The sequence below is a fragment of the Rhipicephalus sanguineus genome, chromosome 2 (genome assembly GCF_013339695.2).
Source record: "Rhipicephalus sanguineus isolate Rsan-2018 chromosome 2, BIME_Rsan_1.4, whole genome shotgun sequence".
Lineage (NCBI taxonomy): Eukaryota > Metazoa > Arthropoda > Arachnida > Ixodida > Ixodidae > Rhipicephalus > Rhipicephalus sanguineus.
In genome coordinates this window covers 53195207-53218647 of record NC_051177.1, presented here as the reverse complement: position 1 = coordinate 53218647, position 23441 = coordinate 53195207, and the positions used below count along the sequence as shown (strand labels likewise).

The 23441-nt window shown below is 45.5% G+C and overlaps 1 protein-coding gene across 1 annotated transcript in view; it reads right to left on the bottom strand.

Moving 5' to 3' along the window:
* The window catches only part of LOC119382954 (cytochrome P450 2A4-like), a 55650-nt gene that overhangs the window by 25793 nt on the left and 6416 nt on the right, over nt 1–23441 (bottom strand). Inside the window, exons 2-3 of the mRNA XM_037650890.2 lie at nt 11165–11289; nt 4151–4257 (exon numbers count right to left, since the gene is read on the bottom strand). Of these exons, the coding sequence (XP_037506818.1) occupies nt 4151–4257; nt 11165–11289 (232 nt within the window). The remainder of the gene's footprint in view (nt 1–4150; nt 4258–11164; nt 11290–23441) is intronic.

The following is a 23441-nucleotide window of genomic DNA, read 5'->3' as shown; positions in this document are numbered from 1 at the left end:
GAGTCAGCACGAAGATTCCCTTTTATGCCGCAATGAGCTGGTAGCCACGGCAGTACTACGTCGTGGTGTAGCTCATGAGCATTATTGCCCAGGCGCCTGGTGTCCAGGACTAGTTGATCTTGCGCTTGCATATATCAAAGATCTGAGACCCGACTCTTGGGTGATATTCTCCGACGCACGAGCCGCACTGCAGTCTATAAAAGCAATATTGTGGTCGTCGCAGTTACTGACTGTGAAACAATACTCGCTGAACACGCGCATAAAGGAACTCATATAGTACAGCCATGGTTGCGTGAGTTCGTGTGCAGTGCGCCAGATCTAGAATTTTCATTTACGACACGCGAGTTCCCAGCATGTTCTTCAGAGCCAACGTTTCTACTAGCGGACTTCGTCACGGCACAATCTAACTACAGGGGAGTTCCATCTGACAACTACAGAGGAGTTTAATCAGAAAGCAGGGAAGAGTGGAGAAACGGCCGTCACGTTTTCAGTCCTGAGCTTTTTCTAGGCGGAAAGTTGGGGGTCTCTAAATAAGCCGCGCTCATGAAACAAACGGACACAGTAGACGCCGTCGTGCAAACGAGCACGTCTACGTTTATTGAACGCTTTTACAACGGCGAGCTCGCCAGCCGAATCTAATACATAACTAGTAACACGCTAAATAACCAGATACATGATGCCATTACATCACGCAGACAACGTAACGCACACAGAACAACATAACACATACAATGTACCGCGAATGAGGCGTCGCCGGCTATCCACGAGGAGCCCGTGGGACCGAGCCGCGGATACGTCCCCGCGGGCTCGCGCGCGGCAGGCGACCGTCCATGGCCGCTGCCAAACCTCAAAGAGACTCGCTGCTGTTCCCTGTGCTCCCGCCTATCCTCGCCGACAGGGTGGCGCCACCACGCGCCCACAGAGCCATCTTTCGCTCGACGGTGAAACTAACCACGCTAAGAACAAATAAAGTAACAGCGCGAATGAAACAAGGACGACAAAGGAACGAAGACCACGGGACAAGCGCTGACTGCCAACTGAATGTTTATTTCAAGAAAAACCAGCCTTTTATACATTCTCAGAATGAACATGCGCACAACAAACACTAACTAATCACACTCTCAATCTTTCTTTCAAGAAGTTTATTTCTCTCTCCGAGAGTAGAAGAGAGGGCGAACTGATACACTTATCACCTTCGTTATGGATCCAAAAGGCCTCTAAAATTTCCCTTTCCTTCTTAGATTTCCCATTTCCTATAAATTTCGTTTTTTCAAACATGGGAACACATGCGCACTTCTTACAATGGTCAACTAAATGACTGCCATATCCATTTTTTACATTATTGCAGTGCTGACGCGCGCGATCGTTGAAACATTGTCCAGTCTGACCTATATAAACTTTTCCACAACTCATGGGAATCAGATAAACCACATCACTCGTGCATTCACTGAAGCGGGTTCTGTGTTTAGTGGAGCATGCGGGAGGCTTGTTTCTTGGTTTCATGCGTGCACATATCGAGGACAGCTTGCAAGGCGCACTGAAAAGCAAGTTAACATTGTGCCTATTTGATACTTTCTTAAGATTGTGTGACAACTTGTGCAAGTATGGAACTATCGTTCCACCTGAGATCAACGCCCTTTTTGGTTTCGTGGAACCTTCTTGGGGACACGCAAGAAGGATATGCAAGGTTTTGAAGTCTGAAAAATGGCGCCAGATTCGACTCTACAATGACTGGCTGAAAGTACTTGTAGAAGAAGGAAAGGACCCATGCCGAAAGGACCAAACGCTGTGCGCCTACAGAAGACTAGCAGGGCAGTCCACCGAGTTTCTATGGCAACGCACCAGGCTCTTTTTACCGAAGCCGCCAGCCAAGACCACCACCACAAACGTGGTAACCACGCTTGGGGATGCGGAAATTCCAGACCATGTCAAGAAGATCCTGGAAAAAGGCCCAAAGTACAGTTTTGAGCCCCGATTGACTGCTCCGCAGGTTCTTGCCATGGGCAGGAGCATAGGAGACAGAGCGGACGACCAAGACCGCGAGCGAGTTATCGGCGAGGCAGTGGACTGTGTTCTCAAGCATGCCCCCAGAAAGAGCTCAGGAACAGCGCCCCTGAGGAGCGCTGTTACTTGCCTAAAGAACGACGCACTGCAAGTGATACAGGCAGACAAAGAAGGCGGATTCGTCGTTTTGCCCGAAACATTAATGAAAGAAAAATCTAGGAACGCCGTTTCCAAGAATTTCAAGGAAGTTTCTTTCGAACCGAAGAAACAAAAGAAAGCCGCCCTGAAGCTACTCAAGAACATGGACCTGAACTCGTTGAGGCAGCTCGTCAACACCGCCGACGCAGAGTTCCTGGAAGTTTTCTTCACATGCAAGACCCACAAGCCGGATTACCCTCTTAGGGTAATTGTCTCCGAGAAGACGTCTTGGCAGTGCCATCTAGGGAAGTTTCTGCAGACTCATCTCAAAAAGCTGCCGATAAAGGACCCTTTCCTGGTAAGAAGCTCTGAATAAGTTATTTTGGCTATTAACGAAGCTCAAGGAACTGATCAAACTGCATTCTCAATAGATATCGAGGACTTGTATTATTCTGTGCCGCATGTCGGTCTTATGTCAGCTGTGCGTGAAAAAATGGAAGAGTTTGGCGAAGTGAATTTTCAGAATTCTGTGGGTCTTAGCAGCAACAACTTTTTAACGCTTTTAGAATTTTATCTTCATTCAACGGCCATTGAGTTTGACAGCCATTTTTACATTCAGCGAACCGGAATCTGCATAGGTTCAGCCATAGCTCCTATTTTATGCGACATATTTTTATCATCTCTTGACAATGTTATCGCAGATAAGTTAGTAGACACGCCTGTAACACAAGTGTTCAGGTACGTAGACGATTACTTAATTGTTATGAAGAACAGCGATTGCTCTCATATACGTCACCAAGTCGATAACATATTAGACATTTTCATCAAGTCATCGGGAGGACTCAAGTTCACGCACGAATTGCCGATCAGTAACCGAATTCAATTCCTTGACATCAACCTGTGTTTTTCATCGTGTAACCATGTATGCTGGGCCTATCAGCCTAGATCAAAGAAAACATTGATGCCTTATGACAGCGCACAGACCAAATTGATTAAGAGGGGCATAGCCACGACCTGTATTAAGGCGGCATTAAATAAGTCATGTGAGCACGAATGCGAGCGTAGCCTGAGGATTCAGCTAGGACGGTTACGAGACGCAGGCTTTCCCCATTCGGTCATCACGTCCGTGTGCGAAACAATCCTGCAGAGAGCGAAAACAGAACCACGCAAAAAAGAAAAAGGGCAAGACAAGAGACCAGTGCACGTAGTTCCATACTTGCACAAGTTGTCACACAATCTTAAGAAAGTATCAAATAGGCACAATGTTAACTTGCTTTTCAGTGCGCCTTGCAAGCTGTCCTCGATATGTGCACGCATGAAACCAAGAAACAAGCCTCCCGCATGCTCCACTAAACACAGAACCCGCTTCAGTGAATGCACGAGTGATGTGGTTTATCTGATTCCCATGAGTTGTGGAAAAGTTTATATAGGTCAGACTGGACAATGTTTCAACGATCGCGCGCGTCAGCACTGCAATAATGTAAAAAATGGATATGGCAGTCATTTAGTTGACCATTGTAAGAAGTGCGCATGTGTTCCCATGTTTGAAAAAACGAAATTTATAGGAAATGGGAAATCTAAGAAGGAAAGGGAAATTTTAGAGGCCTTTTGGATCCATAACGAAGGTGATAAGTGTATCAGTTCGCCCTCTCTTCTACTCTCGGAGAGAGAAATAAACTTCTTGAAAGAAAGATTGAGAGCGTGATTAGTTAGTGTTTGTTGTGCGCATGTTCATTCTGAGAATGTATAAAAGGCTGGTTTTTCTTGAAATAAACATTCAGTTGGCAGTCAGCGCTTGTCCCGTGGTCTTCGTTCCTTTGTCGTCCTTGTTTCATTCGCGCTGTTACTTTATTTGTCCTAAGTATGAACCAACTAGCCCACATCAAGTAGTTACTATAACCACGCTAACTACGACTAATCCGCCAGACGCGCGTGCCATGCGGTGAAAATTACTTTACAGGGGGGGATAGCATCCCCACAAAGCATAGGCGGGAAACAGACGCATTACCTTGATGTGTTCCTCCATAGATGTCTTGCCGTAACCAAGGTCCCTCAAAACTTGCATGCAGAATTTTCGATTCTCGTCCCACTCGTCGCCATTGAACGTAGCCAAACCTGTAGTGAGCAATGACATAAAAGTTAAGCTCGCTTCAAGAAAATCTTGTTCTATACACTCAAAGCTTTAGAGTAAAGCTCTGAATGACACTTCATGTGGCAAGTTCCAACAAGATTTAAGCTCGAAATTTTTAGGAAAATGAGATACGTTTACGGATGTCTCTTTCGGCAGCGTAAACTTATGTAATCCTCCTCCTCCTCATCATTATAGTACTGCAGGGCAAAGGCCTCACTCATCTTTCGCCAATAAAGCTTGTCCTCCGCCGCACGCCCTTTACTTCTCTTGGAATTCACTCTATTACTCTTAATGACCAGCGGTTATCTTGCCTTCGCGCTACATGCTCTGCCCATACCCATTTCTTCGTCTTGATATACGCGTCTTGAATTGGCAAAGAAAAAAAGAAGATTCTCCTAGGGAATCTTGATAAGATAAATCTAGGTAGGAAGGCACGCAATATGGTCGCTTGGTTGCGTAGGCACTGGTGTTTGCATCTCCCGTTAACTGTGTAAGCTAAACATACTATAGCACATGTCCAGTGAATATTGAACGTTTCTTGCGGTTTTCGTCTTATAGCAACATTAGTGGTTGTTCTGGTCTAACCAACCACCGAAGGGTCGACTATTTGAAGCTTTCAAACAAACAAAGAAATACGTGTGGCTTGGAAACGTAAAAAAAAAAAATATTAAGGCACATCATCATCATTTCGAGCATCATTATCATCATCATTTCGTTTAATTTATTTATTCACTCTGGTCACTGACAAGAGTGAATCTGCATGACCCCTACTACTACTACTACTACTACTACTACTACTACTACTACTACTACTACTACTACTACTACTACTACTACTACTACTACTATTACTACTACTACTACTACTAGAGCACTGCACGGGCCGTGATTTTCGGCCCGTACCCGGCCCGTGCCCGGCCCGTGCCCGGAACTCGTTCTAGTTTACCCGCCCGAGCCCGGCCCGGTAATTCAATGCGCGACCCGGGCCCGGCCCGAACCCGAGAAAAATTTCGCCTACCCGGCCCGGCCCTGCCCGACGGCAGATGAGGCCCGACAGAGGCCCGATCCATTAACATAGGTGGTGTTGCCAGAACATAGAATCTACAGCAAAGTGTTAAGTAGCAAACATCTACGCTTTGATGGCGAATGTTTGGTTAACAATTCTACTTTAACCTACGATAATTTCGTGTAAAAGGGGCTGACGGTGGAAACAGCTGAGTGGACATACTGGGTACAATGAATGTTTGCTCGGCAGTGGTATACTATAACTGTTTTTCTTTTTTTTGCAAATGAATGGGGATCATCAAGAGCGTTTTGCAGCATATATTACAGCAAGGAAAGTGATTTGTAGCATGAGTTCAGTTTCGACAGCAAGTGCAATAAAAACAGAGGAGACAGAGAACAGAACGCTCTCTTCAATATGTTTTTATTGAACTCTTTATTGAAACGTAAAACATGCTCCAACGTTAAATGCAATCGTGCACCCGGCTTCTGGATATGTAACACCTGTCTTCAGCATTGTAGCACCTTGCCACAGAAAGATAGAGGAAGAAAGCCAAGTTTATTACCTCGTTGTAAATACACTAACCTAGATAAAATTATAACGAACGGTGTGCACCACGTGTACTTTTAGAAATACGTATAGGCAGCTGAAAGGACGAAAAAAGTATTTGTGGTAGAATTCTTTTCATATATCACACCACTGCTACTGTATACAGTCCATAAGTCTTTTTTTTGCATATTTTATAGTTTATTTCTTCACGTGTTATTGTGCAAAAAATCAAATTATCTAGAGATTCCGGCTTTAAGCACGCCATGCACCGTTGCATCACATATCCTGACCCGATAAAATTTCTCGCACTGCATGCGCTTGCCGCAGGGATACACATCTGCCTTGCGAATTGTGAAGGTGTCGGCAGTCGTTGCTCTTAACTTCCACAACAGGAGCAAATTTAGGGTGTATTTGTGGACCTCTGCAGAATGAACGTAGCTGTGCAGCTTATCCCTTCATTTCTATCGTTCCCGAACGTCGCGGCACTGTTCAGTATCGCCTATAAAATTCCTCTTTGAAGGCTTCTCCTGGCAGTTTTCAGCAGTGTATGTTATGCACGGCTTGCGCCCCGCTCTTTTTTTGTTATAATGCTCTATGCCTTCCTAACGATGTCGTACTGGTAGAAGCTGATCACTGGAATACGCGGTCAGAATTGGCAGGAGGTGGACGAAGTGATTTCGATCTATTTTCGGTGTTCGTTACAGTTTGGTAATAAAGGCTTAAATAAGCTTCTCGGCGCTTACTGATTGGATGCATATATTTCGAGGTAAAGGACATCACCCGGCACGGAATTCGTAATTGCCTTTTTTTCAAGCGTGATATTTCGTCAAGCAAATATGTTTTGCCTGACGCCTTATGCTGTTTGAACCTATGCTATTCCTGCACATTCCAACGGTGTTGCAGCAGTATCATGTAGCTCTCACACTATACCTGTATAGCGCAGGGGACCCAAATACGCAGCCCGTGGGCCTCTCCCTAGAGGCCCGCGGCCCGCACATGACTGTCTTGGTCAGTTTTTTTATTTTCTTGATAAGTATGTTTTTAAAGGGGTACTGACACGAACATTTTCAGTTGTCCATTTTTTTTGCGTCAATTGAAAGGTCAAGTCCTCAAGAGCCTAGAAAAGGTAGTGCTGAGCGCGAGTGCGCTCTGAAAAATTAATTACATTATGTTTTCGAAAGCTAGTTTCGGTGCCTACTGTACCCTGACGTCACAGCACGATAGGAGCTTCTCGTCACGTGCTCGCACAATATATAGTGACGTTTCCACGGCCGCTCCGCACCGAGGCTCCATTGGTGACGCACAAGCGGCCATTTTGGAAGTTTTGATGACGCCCAAGCGGCCATCTTGGAAGTTTTGGTACCTAACGTCATCACAACTAGCCAGACTGCTGCGTGAAGTCACCAGAATTTGTACCGTAGCCTGACGTCAAACTATTGTCGATGTCAGTAGGTGCGCCATGGAAAAATTGACTTCAATATCAAAATAAAATATCTTATCAGCATTTGCTGACTTTCACACTTGCTCAGAGCCGTCTCTGCACACAGGAGATTTGTATGGCAGAGTAAACTCGCCTTCGAAAAAAGGTGTCAGTACCCGTGTAAGCGACACAGGCATGACAGGTCTAAAGCTTTGCTGTCGTGAGGCATCCCCCGCGGCTACCATGTGTTGATACCTAACCGTGAAACAAAACTCCATATTTCAAAATCTTCGTCGATTTTAGTCATGTTCAAGATAGGTATCGATATGTTGTTGGAATCCTGCCGCCAAATACCCTTCAGAAACGACCCATATGTGAGATATCGGAAAGCTCTTCTTTTAAATGGCAACGTTATCTGACATTTGATACGACCTAACACCTCCGCGCATTAGCATTTTGGATATAAAATGATAACGAATGCAAATAAAACACAGAATAACGACATGTTAATTATATAAGCGCCTGGTAAATCTACTTTTAGCTCACCCGTTTAAGCTAAATCAAGTAGCCCCATATGCAAGGAGCGAAACAAGTTCAGTACTTGTCCCTAATAAAATTTCTCCAAATAGCTTGCCCCACATAAAAAAAAGCATTTTTTCGAGAGAAAATGTGAAACATATATGTATGCACAACGTATATATGCGGAACAAACTTGAAGGGGCACTAGAAAGAAAAACAATTTTTCTATTATCAGTAAATTACTATTTTGCAATTTCTAAATCACCACGCTCGCCGGGACAAGACTCTTGGTAAGTGAGAAAACGCGTAAAAAGATAAATGCGGTTGGCGACGCCCCCTTGAAATTCGCGCAGCAGACGCCGTGACATCTCAGATTCCGACGGCGCCTAATGAGGCCTACGTAGTTCCTAATCACTAAAAATGAAGGTACATTGGCCTCTGAGGGGGCCATACACTTAACATACCGAGTGTCAGGAAATTTTGTAGAGCCAATATGCCCCAAATACGACAAATACAGTTTGAAATCTGTGACGTCATGCTCGGAGTTTCGGCGCGAAATTTAAAAAGATGGAATTTCGACCTTCACTTTCTCGTCTGATAATAAAGTTATAATGGGGAAACTAATGACATTCCAGTTCTTAGAGTACACTTTATCAGTCTAAAACGATTCAGTGCTTCACTATAGTGTCCATTTGAGAACCGAACAAAGTCCAAGCCCGGCCCGACCCGAGCCCGCCACCACAAACCCGAGCCCAGCCCTAAGCCCGGAGCTTCAGGCCCGAGCCCGACCCGGGCCCGCAGTGAAAGCTACTTTACCCGGCCCAGCCCGGCCCGTGGGCCGGGCTGGGCCCGGGTTTTAGGGTAGGCCCGAGCCCGTGCAGTGCTCTAACTACTCCTACTACTACTACTACTACTACTACTACTACTTCGACGGCACAAAGCACACTAAGTCAGCTTCGCTGTAGAAAAAATCCGTGAACACCTATGCACTTCATATGAGTTGTGAATGCGAAAGCATCATGTCCAATTGAACGCTGTGGCCAACAAGCGTCGTGCTACCCGAGTCAGCAAACAGCAGCCTGGCAGCAAACAGCAGCAAACTGCCAGTCAGCAGCCTGTGGTGCTTACACCGCATGCCACCAATTGTGGTGTGCAACGAGAGACCGAGAAGCGGCCACTAAGGACGACTGGCGCACGCTGCAGTATCCCAATGAGTGTGTAAGAGGGCGATACGGAACGCGTGCAACGCATTCAAGATTCATCATGAAGGATGCTAAGCTCGAGGGCGTGTATTCGATTCCCGGCAGCGGCGCCCGCATTTTGACGTAGACGATACGCAAACGGCACCCGTGTACTTAGGTGTTAAATTTAGGTGCACGTTAAGAAAATCGAGGTGGTCGCGAATAATCTGGAGTCCCCCGTTTCGGCGTGCCTCATACTCATGTCGTGTTTTTGGCACGTGAAACCCCAGCAGCTATTATCATCATCATGAAAGAGGGCATAGGCGCGCTGACACTAACACAGGATGTGTATCATCTTTCATGGTGAACGCCTACCAACTATTGTTCAAGATTCTGCCGTTCTAAGCTTCCTAGATAGCTGGCTTGTGCGCTCTGCTTCATTACGTCATGCTGCTTAGACCGAAAGCACCATCGCCTAGCCCGGTGTGATGAAAGCGCCAACGACATAATTTCGGTCCGAATAGCATGATGTCAAAAAGCATGGCTGATATACAAGGCACCTTCCGGTATGGTAGGTTTTAAGCCCGGTATTCGGTGGAACGGACTCCGGTTTATTTTAAGTTTTTCTATTTCGGAGACATACTGAAGCACAGTGGGCGCTGGATCGTAGGTTCGAAATTCGCTACCACCAACGTTTTCATGCAAAGCTTGCCATGAGTTACAGACTTCGGTGGCCGCGGCGACGGCGTTGCACGCGAAAAACCGATCGCCTGCGAGCGTACAGAAATACGGCTCTCGAAGATGCGCCGGTCACATGCGTACGTATTTGTGTGCGCCGTTTTCCAATAACTGATGCTCTCTCGATCGTAGCCATCAGCCTTTCTGATGTGGCAGCCTGATCTTTTATCGAGGTGTCTTGTCATTTCACGTTGCCGTATTTCATTGTTGTCTGGATATGAACTCATGGATGTCGTTGTTGCCTGTAGCAACTGAAATGTTGCGCTGCTACGCATGCGAAAGAACGCCCCATTCCCAGCATCGGGGAAGGAAACAGTTAGGAGGGAACATCACGCAATGCGAAAGAAAGAAGAAAGAAAGAAAGAAGAAAGAAAGAAAGAAGAAAGAAAGAAAGAAAGAAAGAAAGAAAGAAAGAAGAATAGTACGCCAGGCACGCACACGCGAAGCTTCGCTTGTCTCCATTTTTTCGGTACGGGAAGGGCTCCTGAATTTCTTTTTTCTTTCGAATTTGTTCACTTTCTTAAGCATCAATTATTTTTAGTTACGATTACTGAGGTCGGAGCTTGTACTCCAGCGGCAGCTTGCGCGGACCTGGAACGCGCGGATAACACAAGGTTGCGACAGTCAGAGACAGTGTGACGGGGTGCGGCGGCGATGACCCCCACCCCGGTGCGTCAGCAAGAGTTCGCTTTTCCTCGCACTGCTACATTGAAGCGCGCACGTGACTGACGTGCAGTCGCAGCCACAGAGGTTTAGGTGGGGACAGACGCCGGTCTTTTCGCTTAGTGGGCTTAAAAAGAATTTCACTTAAAAAGAATTCCAAAGCAGTGATAACAATAAATTTTGGGGTTTTACTTCCAAAACCACATGATTATGAGGGACGCCGTAGTGGAGGGCTCCGGAAATTTAGACTACTGGGTGTTCTTTAACGTGCACCTAAATCTAAATACACGGGCCTCTAGCATTTCGCCTCCATCGAGATGTGGTCGCCGCGGCCGGAATTCGAACCCGCGACCTCCGGATCAGCAGTCGAGCACCATAACCACTAGATCATCGCTGCGGATGGCCGTAGGAGAGAGTTTAGATGCAGTGACGAATGTAGTTTTGCATCGCTTAGCTCGTAAATCCAATTGATTGTTTGCTTGACCAAATCAGTTAAGTAAGCGCATCGCTTAGCTGCTAATTTATAGCACGTATGCTTTTCTAATATCACGTGTAAATGTGCAATACGCGTCTCAAACCACGTGAATGCTAAGCGACCGGTAGCAATACTTGCGATCAAACTTTAGTCACCTATGTTTGCGAGACTCTGAAGCTATTCGCAAATGTGCTTAAAAAATTTATTATGTCACAGACAGTTAACATTAATAACAATTCAACATAACATTGGCTTGCTAGACATACGTTTACGCGAATAACAAAACATGGGGCTAAAAAAAGTCGTAAACACTGTTATATGAAGATCTACAGCAAGCGCTTACCGCCGTATTCTCCTTCTTTGAAGAACCAGTTCTGTGGCCGGTTCATGAGCTCCTTTCTAGGAAGGTACTTTTTTATTAGTTGGAAATCGCTGATTATCACCACGTCTGTTGAGCCAGTTTTGATCCTGTGTCGGTGTTTTATAAACAAGAAATCGTTTTCTCTTAGAAACACATATCAACAGCCCTAATTACTGTCATGTAAAATATGTCTCGGTAGAATTAAAGTATAAAATAGCTAATAAGCAGGGGAATGACATCGAAGAGACATGTAAACGATTTGTGTTGTATCAGGGGCTACAATGACGAAAGAAAAGACTCATGTGCTTATTTGGTGGTGGCGTTTTTTTTTATTGATACGATGTGGGGAGACGTTGGCGCACAGATAAGGCGCCGGCTACTTGTAAGATCTTGAAAGGATCGAGCATACATCGCACAAATCTCCCAGTAGCAGAAGGAACAACAGAACACGGCAATTAATAACTGGCATCTCACTGTAAATCCAGGACATGGGAAAAAAACGAAGAAACCACACATACACACACAAATACACACACAAACGCACACACATACACACACACACACACACACACACACACACACACACACACACACACACACACACACACACACACACACACACACACACACACACACACACACACACACACACACACACACACGCCATTCTCACAGTAACATCAAAACATAAATGATGCGTTGCACATAAAATAGAAAAAAATAATTAACGCCATGATAATGTAAATAAAAATGTCCGTAATGTCCTACTAGAATGTCCTAATAATATAGCTCTAGTCGGCATTGAGATGAATCCTCACATGGGGTGTTTCATTGTCCGCATTCTGTTTTGACCGTTATCGGATTAGAATACCAGGGGATTGACCAATAGTTAACGAGAGGTGGAGGAAATGGCGTCGTAAACGTGGATATTTAAAACTGGGTCTCAGCCGGTGCGAATGGTTTAGATGACACATTATTCTAGTCACGGAGGTGGTTAAATGTGTGTTGGTCTTTCCTGCCAGATGCAGATAATGCCGACGCTATCGAGGAGACGTTATGAGAGAGATACACCGAAAGGTGTGGATAGACACGTGTAATTTATCACTGGTGCTATTTTCTGTCCCTATAGGATACGTAGGCTATGGGAAACGCTGAAACAAAGGGAAATTTTAATTGCGTCTGCATTCTAATTGGGTAGTATAGTTTTAAGCAAAGGGTGCATTCGTGTTCTGCCTTGAACGGAACGGAGCTGGAACCGTGCCTATTATTTAAAGCTGATAAAATATGACGCCGCACCTTCGGAACCACCATCACGTTTTCAGTGCGATGACTTAAAGTTTGATCGATCGGCGATTTTATTGAGTGGAGGCGCAATTATGCAGTAGGACACCTAGTAGAGGTATCAGTTGACAATCCTTCGAGTGCCCTTCGGTTAGTGCTAGGACCACATTCGGGAGATGCCGTGCAACCACCGAATTAAGAAGTCTCTTATGCATTTTGAAGATTTTCACCTTCCTGTAGAGAACGCAGTTGAAAGCAGGGCTGGGCAGAGATACCCGGAAAAGTATTCCGAAATACAGGTATCGAAATACATGGACTGGAAGCCCAAAATACAGATACTGAGATATATTTACTTTTGACGTAACGGGATATTTCACAGAAAAGACGAAAAAAGTATCCCGGAATACAAATACAGCAATACAGATACTGCAATACTTTTTTGTGAATTTTGGCGATGCTCATACACCGCGAAGACAATTATTAAGTGCAGCACAATGTAAATAAAGTTGCAGCGCATTGAATGTTGTAGTTTATTTGTTTATCACAGTATTCTCAGCGTCATTAAGATATTACAGAGGGGGGGGGGGGGATTGAGTGTTACAAAGTACATAATTGGTAATATTGAAATATTTATAGGTTTCAATTGAAAAAAAAAGTACACCGTATCATAGCACGAGTAACAACCATTGGACACTGAAATGCATACTTGGTAACAACTAAATGAACTATGCTAAAAATGGTGTAGTACAATAAAATCACCCTAATCACCGACGAACACCAGTAAATTGAGAAAAAGTATACATTTATTTTGTACATAATATCTGTTTCGCTGAGAAGGCTGCACAGAAGCAACAGGAGGCTTTCAAATAGGCTGTCTTCTAGACAGCGTCGGTTTGGCCTCAACACAAGAATCGCGAAAAATAAATGTCTCTCTACTGCTACAGACGAGCACAAATTCGTGTTGTAGTGAGAAATAGCGCCTTCACAGCCGGACAGTCCTGCAGCATGGCGATATCTCTTCTCGGGTCACCTATAGGCACCGAAACACTCCCGCCCTCGCGGGGATCTGTTCAGACTATTCAGAAGACAAGTAGGTCCTCATTTTCGGCATCCTCAGCCATCTGGCCTGGCGCCGAACGGGCCAAACGGCTGAAAATGTCTCTGTTCATGTAGGCTGGCCATAATTACCTACACGCAAGGGTGCCCATATGTAAAAACTGCAGATTTGAAACATTGGCTTCTCAAAATCACGGCTTTTTGTCTTTCTTTTGTGTGTGTGTGTGGGGGGGGGGGGGGGTTAGAGGGTTTAAGCTCTCCCAGGTCGCTCCTGCCAGCTCTCTAAACAGACGTGCAAACAGGCACAGCTGCTCAGAATGCCAGATCAGAGACTACAGCAAGCACTCGTCGCCTGGGCCGGGAGGGTCACTCTTCAATAAAGCTCACACCACCATTTCAGCAAGCCGCAACAGGCGAAGTCTGCTCCGGCGATGGGGGAGCCTAGTACCACAAAAGAGCGTTTCACGCTCGTAAATCAATTAGGAATGCACCCTGACACACTGGAGGGAGGGATGGAAGCGCGACAAAAATGGCCATCTTCTTGTCACTTCCGCCCAGTTCCGTCGCGACTACGGAAACTACTTTTGGAAGTGCCGCCGCTTTGAGAACTGAGCGCACGGAAAACGTTGCAAAGCCTCTGCTTCAAGGCGGTATCCGCGCGGGTGGTCACGAAGTAGTCTTGCCGCCCGAAAATAACTACGCGTGCTGCACCGGCTTTGAGAGACAGCGACTTTTGCCGGCACAGGCCGACAACAATGCCGTCGCGATTCTGCAGGCAGCGGCGTCGCGCACTTTACCACATAAGATACCACATGGGCCTTCTATTGTTCAGTGGAAACCATCGCCGCCCCTCCTATGTCACCGACCGGCGGCGCGCCTTTGCTCGTCTTCGCACAAAAAAAGTGAAAAAGCCCCTTCATTCATTCTTTGGAAACATGCCTCACTCATTTCCGACAAACAGACAAAAAAAATGTAACTAGATACCAGCTTCCTGCGTAGTATTGCGATACAATCGATACATCTTAAAGGTATTTCACTACTGAGACACAAATATATTTTTCAAATGTATCTCGATACAGAAATACAGATACTCAAAAGTATCTCTGAGATACTATCGCGGTGCTCTTGTATCGCGATACTGCCCAGCCTTGGTTGAAAGAGAGGAAGAATAAGGATTTGGTCACGAGCTGAAGTTTAAAAGCCAAGCTAGTCCAAATAATTTCGTAGCTGTTGCAAAAACTTCAAGAGCAGCCAAGGCGTAGTTATGAGATGCCACACTCAAGCAATTATTATATCTAATGCGAAGCTTCAGTCTCGTGCTATCTCCATTGCGTTTGTTGCGTCATCGAGTGTATCGTCAAGTGAATTCGGCTGCTTCTTTAGGCTGGTGTAATGGAACCAAGAAAGATTCATCAAAATGAATCTAGAACTGAATCTAGAATCTAGAATCTAGAACAAAATGAATCTAGAATGAACCCTAGAACTGTTTATGATGAACAATCATTGTCCTACAGGCTGCCTTCCCTACTAAACTTCTTAAAGCACAAAGATTTTGATCCTTCGTCTAATCAAAACTGTCACATTAAACGCTTCGCCCATCGTATTGATTTTCGGAATAATACATATCTCGGAATTTTCGCCATTCCTATTATTGTTGCTTTTCATGTTCATGCCACTTCATGACTATACATATGAACTATTCTCTCTATTTTCAGTGATTTGTATAGTGATTTTTGTATTACTTGACGCCATGTTAAACTTAAGTGTATTCTGTATTTTGCATTCATGATTGTGCGCCATCCTGCTGCATTGCCAACTTGTAACGGGGTCGGGACCTCGTCAAGCTCTCGAGCTTTTAGTCCTGTACTCCTCCTATTGAAAGGAAATAAATTGATTGAATGATTAATAAAATCGGGGCATTAAAGATTGGGACTTGATGGGTCAATCATGAAAGCACTACGACGTGCCATCGCCAGGGTTTCTAATGTGGTATATTAAGTGTGCCCACCTTCAAGGCAATATAATTGAAGGCGTTGACGAGACCCATTTTGATAATGCCGTCACATTACAGTCGCTCGGGTACGGTGTGTGGAATTAGCTTCATTGTCCCTTCCTCAATATATGGCATTGGTGTCTCGCCTAGTACACGTAGTGGGTGCTCTTCACGCAATACGGCGAGAGGAGGGTTGAGAAAGATGCACGAATGCAGAAAGCAGGGTGTCGGAACGAAATGTTTTTCGTTTCGGTTTTAGTTTCGTTCCACCGCAAAAAGTTCCGTTCTATTTCTGTTCCGGAACGAAAAAAAAAAAAATGTTCCGTAACGGTTCGTAACGTTTTTTTTCTATACAAAACATTCAAGTTAAGGTAATAATAAAAAAGATTATTTGGCTAGAAATGTGTTTCTCATTTCATTTTAAATGCGGACAGAGAGAGACAGAAATAGATGAATAGCAACAGGCAGGGAGGTTAACCTGGTAGTAACAACCGGTTTGCTACCCTGCACAGGGGTGGGGAATTAGGGGTCGGAAAGAGGACAGATAGAGAGTGAGATAAATAAAAATTTGGCAGATATCAGGCAGTGTGGGAATCGATGTAATGCGAAGCAGCCAGCAAAGAGCTGCATACATCGTCTTGTTTGTGATTGAGGCTTATGAAGTCATTCATGTCGTGACATCTAGTTTGCTATATATCGCGAAATTGTCATACATGCATGCGTGTATAATCTGGTATATGCCATGCTAATGAAACATACACTCTAATCACGGTAACGTTTACGACAGCATAAAAAGACATGTAACTTATAATTTATAAGTTACGTGGCTGTTACAGCAATTTTATCTTTGTGTTTTCTTTATTTCCCTCTCTCATAAAGGTTACATCGACAGTAGCGTGCCAAGTTAAAAGCTAAAGCACCGGGATGAGCATTGTAACCTTTATATTGTAACTTATAAAAGCGCAATGACTCATCCGTCAGGGGACCTACACTATGGAGTGGAAGTTTATTCATCGATGTGTCACATCGCTATCTGTCTTGTTCAAGGCTGGCTTCATCAATTGAACAGCGGATGATTTACACACAGAACGGGTCTTGACAGCAGAAAAGCAAATCACAGAAGCAGCGATTTTACATTGCGGCATACTGAGGCAAGCGATGGTGGGGTATGAACTAAAACTGGAGTTCACTAAGGTGAGCCCGCTTCCAAAACCTGTGATTTATGAAGTGACATAATCTGCACAGACATCGGCAGAAGCACAAGAACGAAAAACTATCGTATGTTGGTCAAATGTTTGTGCCAAATAATTTATTAAGTAGCTCTTATATCTATTTTCCTTTTAAGCCGCATAAGTAATTAATTTGCCTCCGGGAAGCTTCGCATACGGCGACAAGATAACGTACTGTGAGCACACGACAACCGACCAAATTAAACTGACGATGCGATCGAAGAACCATCCCGTGGCGCGAGAAAAATATTTTTCCGAGACTCGCAATACAATTTATTCGACTTTCGCTGTCGTGTTTTCTAGTTCGTTTCTTTTTTTTCGCGTTATAATTAACGGATCGTAAAGTGCAGCAAACGTCACGGGACAACATAGCACCAAACACGCTTAACCGTCATCAATTCGCCAACACGGGAGAAAAAGATGCCGCTGAGTTCACAAAACAGCGTGGGACGACCGCTCCAGTAGAGAGGCCGCGTAGAGAGATGTATGAGCTCGCTGTGAGTAACAAATGTGGCGTCCTCAAGGCGCCGCTTCAACTTTATCGAACCAGGGACGGCGTCATTCCTCCTAGGCTTTGCACAGCTTGAGGTGTATGCCGGGAAGAGAATTCGAATGCGAGGCGGTTGGTGCGGTTCTTGAAGCCCCGTTTGTGCAGTGCTGCTCTTTGTTTCATCGATTTAACCAGGTTTTATGCTCCGCGCTTTGTTGACGTGCGTGGTCTAATCGTGTTGTGTACGTGAGTGGCGTGTAACTAGTGATATAGCACGCAAGGACAGTCATTAACGTGCGCGATCCGCCGCAAGTCAGCCACGACGCATTGCAACGGGCACGTTCGGTGGGCTGCGCGGCCGTTGCGACGAGCTGCATTGCTGATTCTTCGCTTGCCTGAGACTGGCAATTGTCGAGCGGGTTGCATCCGTTGTTACGTTGCCCGAAGACAGTAGTAAATGTGATTTGCAGGTAAGCAATATTCTCTCTTCAGTACGTTGTTTGCTTGTGTATATGTACTTATGTCTCGTGTTTAGCTGAATTCATGCTCATGCTTACGCTACTGTACGAGATGGGTCGTGTGATACTTTTATGTAATCGTGTCATACTTTTATGTTTTAAATAAATCGTGTCATACTTTTATGTAATGCACTGTTATTGGCAGTATTTGCTCTGCGTTTCACATTACAAGATGAGTTTTTGGGCGTATATTATCAAACATCCGACTAAGATCATTCGTTATCATACACGTTTATGTGAGAAGAGATGAAGGACAGAAGTTTAACCCTTCTTGCTGTCGCCGTCTTGGTACCTTCAACACGCTCGATGAAGGCTGCAATCACTGTGTGAAATAGTGTAGGCGGCATAAACAAACTGCCCCAGATCAGCTTTGCCCAGACGAGCTCTGCGTGCGCAGTAACTCGCTCCTGTCAATGGCAGTCTGGGCTGTTTGTCATGTCCTTATCACCGGTACATGATATTTCGTGGCGTCTATACGCAACGTGTCGGCTAATTCAACTTTTCGCCATGCTTCAAACTCTGCTGCGGTTATTTTAGGTGGACGAGTGAGGGTTTAAGGCGGTAATGCGGGCTAGTTGGTTGTGATCACTGGTGTTCATTTCGGTAGCGCAAAGAAAATTAGACACATAAAAAAAAAAGCCCTCGTAGAGTGATGTAGCGCGTCGCGCCTGTGCAACGGGTTTTTGTGTGTTTCCTTGCAGTAAAGTCAGTTGATGTTTAGCGCCCGTCCTGTCTACGTGTTCTTCTCTCTTGTCTTTAATTGTTTTGCGCTACCGAAATGAATAAAGCTTTAAGTACACGAAAGACAATGAAATGGCGTTAAGAGTGCGTTTTAAGTGTAGTTTTAAGTGTCTTAAAGGAAATCACAGCATCCTTCCGTGTGTAGCTGAATGTAGCAAACCCGAGGCACTGCGCCGACCGAATTAAACATTTAATACACACACACACACACACACACACACACAAAAGGACGTTTATGACGTGAAAAAATAAATTGTTAAATCCAGTGCTTTGGCTGAGCACGTTTCAGGGGACACGTAATCGACTGGGGGAAGGCACGTGCTCGCGCTTGAGAAAAATGACTGTCACGACGTCTTTATCTCGAGTCGCTCTTGATACCGACCACTCCGTGTGTGTGCGTGCGTACGTGTGTGTGTGTGTGCTCGTGCGCGTGTGTGTGCTCGCGCGTGCGTGCGTGTGCTCGCGTGTGCGTATGTGCTCGCGTGTGTGTGTGCTCGCGTGTGCGTATGTGCTCGCGCGTGCGTGTGTGTGTGTGTGTGTGTGTGTGTGTGTGCTCGCGCGTGTGCGTGTGTGCTCGCGTGTGTTTGCGCTCGCGTGTGTGTGTGTGTGTGCTCGCGCGCGCGTGTGTGCTCGCGCGTGCGTGTGTGTGTGTGCTCGCGCGTGTGTGCTCGCGCGTGTGTGCTCGTGTGTGTCGTGCGCGTATGTGCTCGCGCGTGCATGTGTGTGTGTGTGTGTGTGTGCTCGCGCGTGTGCGTGTGTGCTCGCGTGTGTTTGCGCTCGCGTGTGTGTGTGTGTGTGTTTGCTCGCGTGTGTGCTCGCCGCGTGTGTGTGTGTGTGCGCGCGCGAGTGTGCTCGTGTGTGTCGTGCGCGTGTGTGCTCGCGTGCGTGTGTGTGTGTGCTCGCGCGTGTGTGTATGTGCGTGCGCGCGCGAGTGTGCTCGTGTGTGTCGTGCGCGTGTGTGCTCGCGCGCGCGCGCGCGTGTGTGTGTGTGTGTGCGCGCGCGAGTGTGCTCGTGTGTGTCGTGCGCGTGTGTGCTCGCGTGCGTGTGTGTTTGCTCGCGTGTGTGCTCGCGCGTGCATGCGTGTGTGTGAGTGCGCGCGCGCGTGTGTGTGCGTGCGTGTGTGTGTGTGTGTGTGTGTGCTCGCGCGTGCGTGTGTGCTCGCGCGTGCGTGTGTGCGCTCGCGTGTGTGTGTGTGCGCTCGCGCGTGCGTGTGTGTGCGCGCGTGTGTGTATGTGTGTGTGTGTGCGCACGCGTGTGTGTCGAGTGCGTGTGTGTGTATGTGTGTGTGTGCTTTTTGCTTTAGTCGGCTCAGTGCCTCGGGTTTTCAACGTCACCACGTATCAACCCAACCAGACGGGCTTCCGTCAGACTTCAAACTTCTGCGTCTTGACCTAACTTGAAACCTTACCAATATGTTGAAGTCATCTTCATTCCATAGTTGCACTCATACAGACCATAATGTGCGGCATTCAAAATTCAGATAATTCATGCTCATGCTTACGCTGCTGTAAGAGTTGGGTCGAGTCAGAAAAATAAATTGTCATGCTTTTACGCATTGTTGCCGGCAGTACTTGCTCTGCGTCGCTCGATTACGTCTAACTGCGTCGCTGTCGAAACGGGGCAGTTGAGAATATGTTACGCGATAAGCGATACGCTGTGGCTTAATGATTTTTCAGATAGCACGAATGCCAGCAATGGTGCAACGTAGGAGTTCAAAGGGGGACATGGTCAGTGTGGTTGGTATGTCTTTCGATCTCCTTAGTTCCTTGGCGATAAAAATTTGTTGTCTGGCACTGAGATAACTTTTTTTTTGTGTTCTCGTTCTGTTCTATAGGGTGCAAGCAACGTGTCATTGTGGTTATAAAAAATGAATCAGTATACATGTGATTTAACTGTCAAAGCTGGAATGTTTAAATGTACGTAGACAACACAAATGATTTTTTTTCCCGCCATATTAAATGTGTTGCGTTGGAACTGTTTACAGCATACATCCCGCCCAAGGCATGCTGGGATGATCTCCTATCAGGCAGCTTGGAAACTTCCAGACGCCGATATGCCTTACGTTCGGTGCATGCAGCCGAGGTTATGAACTGTCAAGTGGAATATGCCCCTTAAAGAAAACGAGCATATTCAAGCTCCACGCGAAATGCAAAGTATGGTCATTGAAAAATGTAAATTGTAATGTTTCTCTTTCTAATCACCTGCTGTCGTGTTTCTGCTACTAAACTGTCACTTACATTATTGTATTGCTGACTCTTGTGCTAAACAGATGTAAATTGCATTTGGGATTAACGTGCGTTTTCAAATAAGATTTTTGTTTTCCGATAAACGTATTGCACAGGATTTGAGGAACGCTTATGTATTGGTCAAGTAACACCCTTTTTTTTGGGGGGGGGGGGGGGGTTGGAGTATGTGTCTCACATTACATGTTATCGGCAGTTGTGTGCAAAGTGGCAGTAACCGTTGGAACAGTGTAAAATAACGGTCCTCTTCTTTTAGGATCGACTGTCCAGCGAGGAGATTGCGGAATCAGCAATTGACATACTGACTGATGAAACATGATGGTGCGTGCAGCAAGAGAGGGTTTGACAGCAGATCCTGACCACCTGCTCCTGTAAATTTGTACCAACCACAGGCGAAAACAAGGAGAAACGCTTTGAATACCTGCGGTCTTCTATCAGCTAGACAAGTCCCTGAAGCTTTAAATCAATAAACTTTGATGTATTCTGCTTTGGAGGTATAAAGCAATGAAATATGAATTCTTTTCGAATGGTGCATGTTTTTTTCTTCAGAAAATTTCTTGTGAGCACGCACAACCCGAGCAACAAAAGTAAAGGACTGACAATCACCCTCCTTTTGGCTGCCCTCTGGGTTTCAGCTGCCCTGCTTATGTGCAAAATACCAGCAGTTATGGTATGCCGCACACATTAGTGTACTTAAGGAGAAGCACGACGCTGATCACGTATTATTTGCAGGGGGATCCACTCAGTATGACCGCTCTACCCGTGGTCCACCGACCCAGGTGTCGCCTAACAAAGGGTATGTGCCTCTTTTTTCTTTCGATCTTCTTTCTGCGACACATTTCGGACCACTCGCTACGCGCATGATCGGCCCAGCCAAGTGTCGTCTAGCAAGAGAAGCGTGGCTCTTCCTTTAGGGCTTCTTTCTGTGCACGCCTAATCTTTCGTACTTCTTCCTGCGGCTTTATTATGCAGCGTACAAATATGTACACAGAGTAATGAGAACTTTCACGGCGGTGTCATATGGCCTACCCTTTCCTGAATACACACGCTGGAGCTTTGCAATAATTCTGGTACATGCATGTCTGCTTAGAGCACGGCAATTTCGGTGTCCGTGGCAAGAGATGTACGCTTCCCTAATCGCAAGAAAAAACACAAAACAATTTCCTTTGGAGTTGGCTTAGAGCTTGCATGCATCATAACGTCACACCTTCGCCCACAAGCATCGCGTCGTTCAAATGCGGTCGGCCACTAAAACGATAATTAAGAAGAGCAGGTGATTGACAGATATTCTTAATCATGAGTTGTGCCATGTGTATCAGACAAGTATCCTCTCTTGATCCAATTACGTAGATGCTTAAGCATTACAATTTGCATCTCTCGAGAAAACCGCGTTCCGGCTCTTGATATGCGCTCTTGGTATTATTGTATGTTTTGCGTACGCATACATTTACATTTACTGCGTGTTTTTCTGATAATATCATTCAGCATTCGTATGTAATTTGCACAAACGTACCAGCCAGCTACTTATTACGCGATGATTTCAGACATTTCTTTGGGTTTTGCGAGAAGTACGTAAAACTGACTTAACGTGGCGTATGGTGAGTGGTCTGTATATCAATTTTGAATATACTCTACGCCGTGAGGAGCAGTGTTAATTCTCCGCGCACTTCTTTACCGCCTTCAGCAGCTTCCCTGCTTCGTAAACTTTGAAGGTGAACAAAATGGCAAATAGCCCTATAACAAATAGACGGCTGGTATTTATTATCAGATAACACATAGTTTGATAAGCACGAATCACACAGTCAAAATGAAATTGCACCGACAGCAAAAAATAATTGATGTGTTATAATCAGGCCAACCTGCTTAAACTGCATAGAATTTGGACCAAGAGAGGATTGCCTGACACTTATATCATGGTACTGTTATAAAATCTCCGGTCGTCACTGATATTGACGGGCCGACAACATTTTAATAATAATCGCGGCTGATCATTACTGTAGTGCATTCTAACTCCAAATCGCCTCGAATATGCGAATGTTTTGTTAGCTGCCTCTTCTAATGAGCGAAGGCAACGCGTTTGGCCTCGGTCACCGCAATTATCACGTTCTATAAGCAGTCATGCATTTGAATTATTACAATGCGCCATCGCGTGTGTTCCGAGAAGCACCTTCCATGTGACGCCTTCCGCAAAGGTTCGCATTTCTTAGCGTACGTATCTAGACGGTGTATTAAAACCGCATAAGCAAGCGCGGAAAAAACACGAGGCATGCGCAGCACGAAGTGCGAAAGAGTGGAAGGCTGTGCTTCCGTTGCTGTGGCACAACTGGCTGATCCAAGCATGTGATGAGCGTAACCTCCTGGAATGCGTCGAAGAAAGAAGAGCGAAGGAAAGAAGAGGCGCAGAGCGGTGGCCGTATAAAATCTCCTGCAAGCCGTTTTGTGTAAACACTATACCGTGTACTGTACAACGTAACCTCTATTTTTACGTGATGTGGCCGCATAAAATCTCCTGCAAGCCGTTTTGTGTAAACAGTATACCGTGTACTGTACAACGTAACCTCTATTTTTACGTGAGAATGCTCGATACTATGAACGGGTACTAAAGGTTACTAGATAACTTCTATTTTATAAGTACACAAATTTGTGAAAATGTGCACCTTTAGTAAACGTTACCGTGCTTAGAGTGTACATTCTGCTACATATAAGC